Source organism: Tiliqua scincoides, chromosome 4, assembly GCF_035046505.1.
Source record: "Tiliqua scincoides isolate rTilSci1 chromosome 4, rTilSci1.hap2, whole genome shotgun sequence".
NCBI lineage: Eukaryota > Metazoa > Chordata > Lepidosauria > Squamata > Scincidae > Tiliqua > Tiliqua scincoides.
The window spans coordinates 23,491,095-23,501,806 of NC_089824.1; the positions used below are offsets into that span (position 1 = coordinate 23,491,095).

Here is a 10,712-nt window from a genome sequence, read left to right on the forward strand (position 1 = left end):
ACATAAATTCTGTAGCGGAGTCCATCTTCTGCAGGTAAATGTTTCATTGTGTCCAACTCCAAACACATTCAACAACTAATGGTGCCAGATGGTTATGCCCCTCCAAAGTCTCCCTTGTTGGATTGGAGCACTTGTCTTTTACTACATTTTTCTGAACAGTATGTTTATCCTACTCATGAGACTAGTATTGGACTTTGGAACGTTTATGCTTGCGACCAAAGGAAACCAAAGAACTATAGTTCTGAGAAGTGGCTACAGATAGTTTAACACTCTCCCTAAATTACAACACTCTAAGGTTCTGCAATGTCATGGTGATAGCAGAGCAATCTCAGGTGACAGATCACCTGGAAATCGATGATGGAAGAAGGTGGAATATAAATATAACACATAAATTACTCTCTCCTACATGATTTGGTCTTGAGTTGGACTCAACCTAAACAAGAACTCCCCGTGTTGGTCCTAGATCAGGGGTGCCCAAACCCCAGCCCTGGGGCCACTTGCGGCCCTTGAAGCCTCTCAATGTGGCCCTCAGGGAGTCCCCAGTCTCCAGTTAGGCTCTGGCCCTCCAGAGATTTGTTGAAGCCCACACTGGCCCAATGCAACTGCTCTCAGCAGGAGGACAACTGTTTGACCTCTTGCATGAGCTGTGGAATAAGGGCTCCCTCCACTGCTTGCTGTTTCACATCTGTCATACAGTAGTGGCAGCAAAGGAAAGGCCAGCCTTGCTTTGTGCAAGGCCTTTTATAGGCATTGAGCTATTGCAAGACCTTCATTCATTCATATAAGTTCATCTTTAATATATTCATTTATGTAAACTTATGTAAATTTATTCAAATTTTAAATGTAAATTAATTCGTTTTTCCCGTGGCCCCTGACACAGTATCAGAGAGATGATATGACCCTCCTGCCAAAAACTTTGGAGACCCCTGTCCTATATGATGTATGCCAAACAATCAGTGTCGTCCGCCCGTCCCAGTCCCGTCCCCCAAAAAAGAAAAGAAAACTGGCTTCTTGAATCTCTTACCCAGTTCAGTGGTGGGATTTCTGGACCTACAGAAGGTAGAGATTCTCTGGTTCAGGGACCAGAGTACTCTGCTTTCTTTAGCTACTGGGAAGCATGCAAATGTTGGTGCAAGTACCACTACTGCTATCCTGGTCTATGGTAGCAGGTGCTAGTACAGAGAGTTGGATGAAAATAATCAGCTCACTACATGTTGTATTGTCTTAACAGTGACTCACTGTCAGTGAATTCTGTCTACTAAAGGATAAAGCAGCTGTAGTGTTTGTGCCATTTAAAGCTGAAGCTGCATGAAGCATTGAACAAAAAGGGAATTGGGAAGGGAGCATGCTATGCAGATATATTACAAAGGGGGAAAAAGACTGAAGCTGCTGGGAAATGAAGAAGTTTTAATTTTGCTATTAAGAATTCTGCTGTGAAGAAATGAAGCTTTAATTCTGCTATTGTTTCACTGGGTGGCAAATTGCAAAATAGAAGACATCTTACTTTTAAAGGATTATATCATATCTTATTATTTTCTCTGCAGGCCAAAAGCAGATGAAAATGATTCTGTTTGACCTGCGCATCCCATCTCTTTTGGAGCCACTGCAGCCTGCAATTTTGATATCAAGCCTTGAAGAATCCTGAAAGATTTATCAACCCGACAAAGCAGCTACTGCTTAGCTTAATGTGCCAATGACTTTTTTCCTCCACTAATTTGACTACTGCTACCTCTGACGTGAGAGTCTTTTCTGGAAATCTACCATACCAAAAGGCACGGTCTTTCAAACAGGGATGACCCTGATGTAGAGCTCATTTGACTGTTTTCTGAGGTCCGCTGTGATTTCTGGGAGGAAAAAAGTTGCCATACCCAATATCTGTATTGGAAGTTAACATAATCCTCAAAATGGAGGTGTCAAAACCAAAGTGAGTTAGGAATATGTGTATTATTTGGATTTAATTAATGCTATAGGTGTCCCCTGCTCATTTGACAGGTTAGGGACAGAGCACTGGCAGAAACTGGAAATGGTTGAAAAGCAAAACCCAGTCGTTTTTTAAGTTGCAAATGTTGCTTGCAATACTGTTTTAGCTTGGAAATTTCTTCTCTTGCACCCAGATTGCTGCAAATGGACTCTCATTAATGTTTTCAGGAAAGGGGAATGAACCCTAAGCTAAAGTTGATGCTCTCTCTCTCTCTCTCTCTCTCACACACACACTCACACACACACACACACACACACACACACACACACACCAAGCAGCTTGAATCACCGTGTCATATACAAATCAACGGGGGTGGGGGAGGGCAATTTATGCTTTTAGAACAGCACAGAGGGTGCATACAGGCTGAAATAGGTTGAAAGAGCAGAGCATGTGCTGAACTAATGATTTCCGAGTATAAGAAAGAGCGGACTATAAAAAAAAAATATCTGTCAAAAAGCAGAGGATACCTGTATTATGTAATTGTATCATATATGAATATCCAACATTTGCTTTATTGTGGAGCTAGAGCACTATTGTTGCTCTTCTTGTTCACTGAACCTGTTTTTGTTCCTGATTTATAGCTGATTGGATCATTGGCATAGTGCCAGGAGTGATCACGTCATTTGGATCTGAAACATGCCCTAATTCTCATTTATGATGGATAGCATGGGTTTGGGTGCACCACTGTCAGCCTCGATATAAGATAAGATAGCTTCACATATATTTTTAAACTGCTGATAAATTGACCCTCTGTAATAGTGCTGTGGCTTGGCTGCTTCTTTCTGAACTAAACAGTTACCCCTACTGTAGCTCTACTGTTTGTGTTTTTGGTTTTTGGTTTTGTTTGTTAATGATTTTACTTATTGCTGTTATATATTGTACATGTTATTATAGAGCTTTGTAAGCCACCTTGGGTATTTGCTTCTGCAGGGGAAAGGGGGGATATAAATTTTTCAGATAAAATGATTAATAGATGATAATTCACCACATTCAGCAGAAATGTTCCCAGTTTTAATACGTGTGATATTTTAATTGGACATGGCCAGATTTGAAGCTGGGACCTTTTACAAGGCACATATATGCCCTACTTCTAGGTTGTAACTTGTTCTTTGCAGTGCCTGTCTCAATCCTACAATTGGGGAAAAAATACACAGTTTTTTTATCAATATACACACACTGCACCTGAACTTGGCTTTCCTCAGCTCATGAAACCCTACCTACAAGCTTAAATGCATATTTCCAGCACATCAAAATGGGAGATCAACCATAGCCCAGCTCATGTCAAAATACAGCTGTGGAATAGTTTCTCCAGCTTAAAAAAGTCCTTCAGAGTCTTGGGATTAGCAAAAAAAAGAAAATACATATGCTGTACACTGCTTCAGCATTCTGCACATTTAGAGAGGTGATGCTTCAGGAGTGGCAGTGGCCTGGATTCTTCCAGTTTTGATTGCCATCCCAATACAACTGGGTCAGTCCTTCATTAATTTTTCACACTGCCACTGATCTGATTCAGGGATTTTTTTCCACAGCAAACTCAACATCTTTTTTTTCACTGCCTAAAAAAAAAAGGAAGTTCTGCATTTCAGAATGTGGGTGGAATGGTTGAGTCAAAGGGGCAAGTCAAGGGTATGGTTATGCATCGTCACTGGTGCGCACAAGAACAGAGAAGCAGGAGGGAATGAGGTCACAGCACCACTAGAAGCAACATTAGAAAAGAAATCCAGTAATCCTAATTGGTTTTGAATAAACTAAAACCCTTCATTTCAAATCTGCATCATTCATGTTGAGTTGAAAGCAAAAGTTCTTTCATCTGTGAAAAATAAAACATGAAGTAGGAGCTGGCTGGAGGAACCAAAGACACTTGAGTGATGAGAGATATAAAACAGGAAAGAAACCACCCACCCACCCACCCATGTTAAAACAAAACAAAACACCAGGAGCAAAGGTAAGAGAAAAGCTTCAGAAAGAAAGGGGACAAATATAAAGAATGCTGATTTCTCACAGAAGGCAAAGGAAGGCAAATTAAAACAATATTGAAAGAAATATGTGAATTACAAAGAAGTACTACTTGGACAGATGACAGGACAACCATGCAAATGAAGCACAAGTTTTGAACGTTTTGATGACTCTATAGATTAACCATGAGATGAGATTCAGAAGTACTGTACAAAATTATTCCCATGTCAGCAAACTCAAACATACCAGGCTGGAGGAACCTGGTGAGGAACATGGTTCCATACCATTCAAGGAACCATGAATTTTTTTTAATATGTCCTTTATGTTGTTAAATGCTACCATCTTTTGCAACATCTGTTTCTTTCTTCCTGACCTTTCTCATTGCGTGGAGAATCGGGAACCAGAAACATAACTGAGAAGAAAGAAAAAAAATGTTACTTTTTTGTGAAAGTCTGTAATGACATTGCAGGAGCATTATCTACTACAGGGGTGTCAAACATAAGGCCCGGGGGCTGGATGCGGCCTCCAGAAGCTTTTTATCCAGCCCTCAGGCTCTCAGCTGCTGAAGTGTTACAGCTGAAATGGCAGCCCTCAAGAAAATTGGGCTTTCCCAAATCTTGAAATATGTCCAAGTTTTGCATACTTTCTCTTATGTCATTAGCAGTTAATGAGTTTCTATATGAGAAAAGGTCTGATTTCTGGCCATTAGCTTCTTAATGATGTAACTTTCTGCTTAATGACATCACTTCCGGCCCTCAGCTGGAGCCCTGAATGCTAACTTCGGCCCTCTGTATGAAACAAGTTTGACACCCCTGACGTACTACATCTTGCTTTGTCCAGAGCAGAATGGGAGCTCTTGCACTCCTTCTGTTTCTGAAGATCAAGGGAAGGGATGAGTGGCTATGTACACTCCTTGAGCAAGAGGAGAATAAAGAATCTACTCTTGCCTGCCTGCAAGGGATAGGAGAGTTGTAGTTCAAGGAGCTTAGCTGGTACTTCTCCCTTTTGTTCCCCAGACAAATTTATCACGTACCCTTATTCTTGATTACATGTTACAATGACATACTTGCAGCAAACTATGAAATGGGCCTTATGTCATGCATAGGAGAGGGAAGAAGGATCAACACTAATGCCAGCATTAGTGCTGTGCAGATTGGCATAGAGGTATGCCAGCACTATAAGTAGGATTAATACTATGCACTAACAGAAGAGGCTTAAGCCAGTGCCAAGACATTGCTGTGTAGCCATATTCACTGCAGTTCCAGATTGGTGGCTCATAGGCATCAAGTCAGTGATTTTCAACCTTTTTCATCTCGGGGCATACTGAGAAGGTGCGAAAATTGTCAAGGCACACCATCCGTTTTTTGACAATTGACAAGGCACACCATACTGTCAGCCGGGAGCTTGCACTCTCCCCCTGGCACTACTAAACTATGATCCTCCCCCCCAAAACCCCTGTGGCACACCTGCAGACCACTCATGGCACATCAGTGTTCCATTTTCAAGTTAAGCATTAAGTATTAGTCAAAACTAGCATTGCATTCCATGCTGTTTGTAGTTTACCGTTGCAAATGAATTCAGTTCCTTTTTCATGTTTCTCTTGGGAAGCTTTGATCTTCGGTTTAATAATTTTGTGTGCAGATACTCTATCCGTTTCATATCAATGTTAGGAAAGAACGATGACATCACAACTATTTTGAGCTGTATAAGTACGGAGGCTAACAGTCCAAGTACTATTAAAAACAAAATGATGACTCCCAGTTGGACCCAAGTTGCAGAGATGGAAAACTTTGGTTTGGGGATACAGGCTGGCTCAAACAGAGGAATTTTAAAGGACGTCTTCTCTTCAACAATCTTCCCATAGTTGAAAATAAATTTATCTGCATTTTTCTGTATAAAATAAATGAAAACAAATGTTAAACATGAAATGTTCAAACTTTCTCCGATCTGTAAATAAGTAATCCCCCTTTGACAAAACAGGAGCCCCTATTGCAACAACCACTAGCATAGACAGCTTTGTTTTCTTTTAAAAACTTGAACACTGCATTGATAATACAGGCTTGCCTGGAGCTAATACTGATGATGATCAAACATGGAATTTCTGTGTTCAGAGACAAAAGGTCTTTGATTACTAGTTGGTTAGGACAAAATGGTAGGGCGTAATATCTGGTGGGCTTTTGGAGACCGAGTGCTGGACCTTGAGTTTGCTCCAGCATGGAAATTCTTGTTTTTATGTCTGTGCCATCAATCTAATCCTTTCCAAGGCTACAAACTGAGTATCAGCAGTGCCTGGCAGCCAAAAAAAAAGTTAAGATACTAAAATGGAAAATTGAATTGTTGCTGGATTGTCATGCTTCTGAAATAAATGAGAATCATTTGAAAGCATAATATGAACTGGTATATGCCTTATATTGCTGTAGTATTTACCCCAGAGTGACTCAGTTCCCATGATTATGGTAAAGGCAGCAACTAAGGTTTATATAGAATTTGAAGAGTGGATAGAGGAAGTCATATCAGATGACTGGCAACCCACCCTATTTATCCAAGATGGACGGATGCTGTTTGTGGTTGCACATGGAGATAGGCACTCTGCACATGCTTCTAAGCTCCTTTATTACTTCATACAACCCATGCCTGAGATCTGGCATTGAAAACAGACTTCAGGACTAATTCAGCTAAGTTCCTATTCCACTAAAATCCTGAAAGCTTTTCACATACTTCTGGTGAATGTCCATTAGCTGCTGTGTCTGAAAGAGACATGTTGCTAACCAAATAGCACAAGCCAGTGGTTCTCAAACTTTTAGCACCAGGACCCACTTTTTAGATTGAGACCCAGTGGAAGTGATGTCCTGATTGGAAATGACATCATCAAGCAAGAAAATTTTTCACAATCCTAGGCTGCAATCCTACCCACAGCAAGTCCCATTTACTATCATTGTTAAAAGCAAATACATAGTAGCCTGTTAAAAGTACACATCTGTAACATTTCCCCAAATGCAGTCACATCCCATGGTAGCATCAAGCCTAGTATATTAAAAATAAAATATTGAAATGAATGGGAATCCACATGCAATTGGCTCACAAACCACCTAGTGGGTCCCAACCCACAGACTGAGAAACACTGGATAAGTAGATGTGCTCACAGGTCTGAGTTTAAGAGGAGGAGAAACTGGGTATGGGAGATCACAAGCCAGATTTGATCTGAATAGTACTGATCACTCCCTAAGGTATACTGTGTGGGAGAGTTTTGAAATAGAAATTCCTCAATTTTTTTTTTAAAGGAGTTAAGCTTTATTTCCCCTTTGGAGAGTAAATTATCAGTACACACATGGGAGGCAGAAAAGAAAATTTCATTGCCCCATCATGCAGCAGCAGGTGTTGTATAAATCCCTTCCTGTTTTGTTGTAATTGGAAGATAAGCACTAGTTATGCTGTTGAACCCAAATGCCCTGCTTTCCAGAACACCTGAGATTCTTATTATTGCTTCTTGGATAAATGGTTTCTTAAGGGGAGAGGGGAAAAAAATGATTGCTCAGAGTAACCAGCTTTAAGAGGAAGTAATGAGAAATACACCTGCTGAGAAGTTAAGAAAAAAAAAAGCAAGAAGAAAGAACATGGATCACTAAACCACGCAAACATCTTGATGTTACTTAGAAATCCTTTACTGCCTTTAGACAGGATCCCAGCTTGCCAGCTGCCAGTTCTCCTTCTTTGGTATTTATTGGCTGGGGATATAGGGCCTACAATTCAGTTTGCACATCCAGCCATTTCTTTGAAGCTAATCAAGATTATGCTGGAATAACAAATGTGAAGAATACAACCTAAACAGGAAATCTGAAACACACCAAGGGTAAGAAATAGTGTCATTAGGAGCAAAGGGACTCATAATACTTAGAATTTGTAGTACATGTTTTGAGTGTGCAGAGTGCTTTACGCCTATTATCCTGCTGTGAGCTTTACAACTACTACCTAGGAAGGTAAATAGGAATTATTGTCCCCATAGCACAGTGTGGTAGCTGAGACTGGGAGGAAGCTGTTTGCCTGTCACTACCTAGTGATCACACAGCAGATACAAGATTTGAACTAGAGGAGTCCAGACTTGTAAAGACATCACACTACACAAGCCACCTACTTTGACAGGTAGCAGCTCTAAGTCTTAGGGCCTAATCCTATCCAAATTTTCAGCACTGATGAAGACATGCTAACAGGGTATGGACTGCATCCTGTGGTGGGGTGGGGGGGACAGTCACAGAAGCTTCCCTCAAGGTATGTTCCCTTACCTTGGGGCTACATTGCTGCTGCTGGAAAGTTGGATAGGATTGGCCCTTAGGCTGCAATCCTAGATTCATTTTCCTGGGTGTAAGCCCTATTGCAGTGGTTTTCAAACTCTCTAGGAGAGTTTGAACTGCTCTAAGATTTAACTGCAGGGGCGGGGGAGAGGCAGCAGGGGTGGGGGAAGGCAGCGACACGATCCCCAGGATCGCACCACTCAGGGGGCTGCAGGCATCTGGCTGTACTTACCAGAGCCTCCTGCAGCCTCCCGGGGAAAGAGGCCTTGGTTCCTCAGGCTGGGGTGTCGCGACACCCCAGTTTGAAAAGCCTTGCCCTATTGAATACAATGGGACTCACTTCTGAGTAACCATGCATAAGATTGTGCTACTAGCCATGTGTCTTTCCCAGCTCTGCTGCACAAGAGTTTTAACTGGAAATGCAGGGATTTGTGGAGGTCAAAACATTTTTGACAATCACAGGTTGCAATACTATCCCCACTTACCCAGCAGTAAGGCCCACTGACTCTCATTGCTAAAGCATATACATTGTAGCCTGTAAAAGTACAGATCTCCCAAATGCAGTCACATACCACGTTGGCATCAAGTCTAATATACTTAATATAAAATACTGAAATGAATGGGGACCCACCTGAAATTGGCTCACAATCTACCTAGTGGGTCCTGACCCACAGTTTGAGAAACAGTGCCCTAGAGAATGTGCTCCACCTCTGAGCTGCAGCCCTTTCCCTTTCTCTGAATATTCAGCATGCCTAAATGAAGGCAGTTGCAAACCATCTTTTCCATAATATATTTTTTTATTTACAGGCCTTTAAACGCCTGGGTTACCCGTTATCTGTCCTGTGCCACTCGATAGCACCTTCAGGCATTCTGGGCTGAATTTTAGCATAAGTTTATTCTGCAGTAAACTTTTATCCAAAGCAATAAAAGCTTGGAGAAAAGTGCTGGTGCTCCATTGAAGATACTTACTTGGTAATACAATTTCAAATGGACCTCTAGCTCAGGGAAATTTTGGAGATGCTTGCTCACTGAAAAAATGAGCCAGTAAAGCAAATAATCTATTGCTGTAAAGAGAGTCCAAATGCAAAGGTTAGCAAACACTGGAAGAAAAAAGCGTGCTGTGCATTTCCTTTCCTTATGTGTTTGGCAAAAGGATGGGACCACCGTGTACACCTTTTGTTCTTCTTTATTGAGAGGAAGGACCGAGCGCTTCCGTTGTTGCCACTGTTGCTCATTGTATCGAATGAACTTCTTTGTAATGTACGTATTCTTAAACTTGATGTTATGGGGGCTCAGGAATCTCCGAATGAAGAGGTATGTGCCAAGGAGGATGAAAATAGTTCCCAGAAGAGGGAGCACTTTCTTGCCCACATAAGGCTGTAGGGCTAGTATGGAAGTGATCTGGTCCGTGACATTCCGGATGCCCAGTTTTGTGTTGTTCAACTTCAGCCTCAGAGCTTCATCTGAAATTGAGTAAGTCACATTCAACTTGTCGTCCACGGTCACAAGGTCTTTAAACGGGTTGGGCAAGAGCTTACTCTGTTTGTAAATCCACCAAATGGCCTCAATGTAGTGGCTGAGAAAAGAAAAATTCTGAGATTCCAGAATACAAGTGACACTATCAGCCAGCTGCTTTAGGTTGTAAAAAATACTCTGGATGTTGCCAGCGACCACTACACCAGTCCCAGCGGCAATGAGAGCATTTCTTCCTTCATGCAATCCACAGGAAAGGAAAAAGAGAGCAATAAAGCAGCGCAGGTGCCTGGAGGAGCACAGACCAACAGAAAGGATAACCCAGAGGAATAGGGACATCACTAAAGAAAACGCTGGATATTCCATTAGAAAGGAATACCCAGCCAGGAATAGGCACACCGTTGATAGCAGACTGACAAAGCTGCAGATCGTAAACAGATGCAATAGATGCTGGAGGCCAGGCCTCCTCTCAGCCACAAAAAGTCTCCATACATGCCAAGCAAAACTGGCAACGTTAGTCATTCTCTCCTGTGGGCTGGAGATCCACTGACAGTAACTGAAGATGGAAAGAAAGGGAAGCGAAACAACTTTTAGAGAAAGAAAACATCTATGGCAGTGGTTCTCAAACCAGTTCATGTAACCCTTCCCCGTCCCTTTAAGGGAGGTAGCTAAGGGGGGGGCGAGGGGGGTGCTTTGCACTTACTTTCAGAAGGCAGGGCTGCAGCAGGCTGCAGGAGGTGCGGGGAGCCCTGCGCAGTGCTCCCCAAGGCTTGGAACTTTCACTAAAAGCAGGTGTGAAGCACTTCTGTTTTGCAGGAGGTGCTTTGCACCTGCTTTTAGCGAAGCCTTGGGGAGCACTGTGCAGGGCTGCACAGGGCTCCCCGCACCTCCTGTAGCCTGCTGCAGCCCTGTCTTCTGAAAGTAAGTGCAAAGCACCCCCCATCCCCCTTATCAACACAATCCTGGGGATCAGGTCTCTGCCCTAGGCCCTCCCCCGCAAGAACTTACTGACG

At 42.3% G+C, this 10,712-nt stretch overlaps 1 protein-coding gene across 1 annotated transcript; it reads right to left on the reverse strand.

The window, feature by feature from the left end:
- Positions 1-4,265: 4,265 nt before the first annotated feature.
- Positions 4,266-10,221, reverse strand: DCSTAMP (dendrocyte expressed seven transmembrane protein). The gene is made up of 3 exons (XM_066626434.1): positions 9,196-10,221; positions 5,501-5,827; positions 4,266-4,349 (listed from the first exon to the last, which is right to left on the reverse strand). The coding sequence occupies exons 1-3, from the start codon at positions 10,219-10,221 to the stop codon at positions 4,266-4,268; spliced, it is 1,437 nt and encodes a 478-aa protein (XP_066482531.1).
- Between the last annotated feature and the right edge of the window lie 491 nt (positions 10,222-10,712).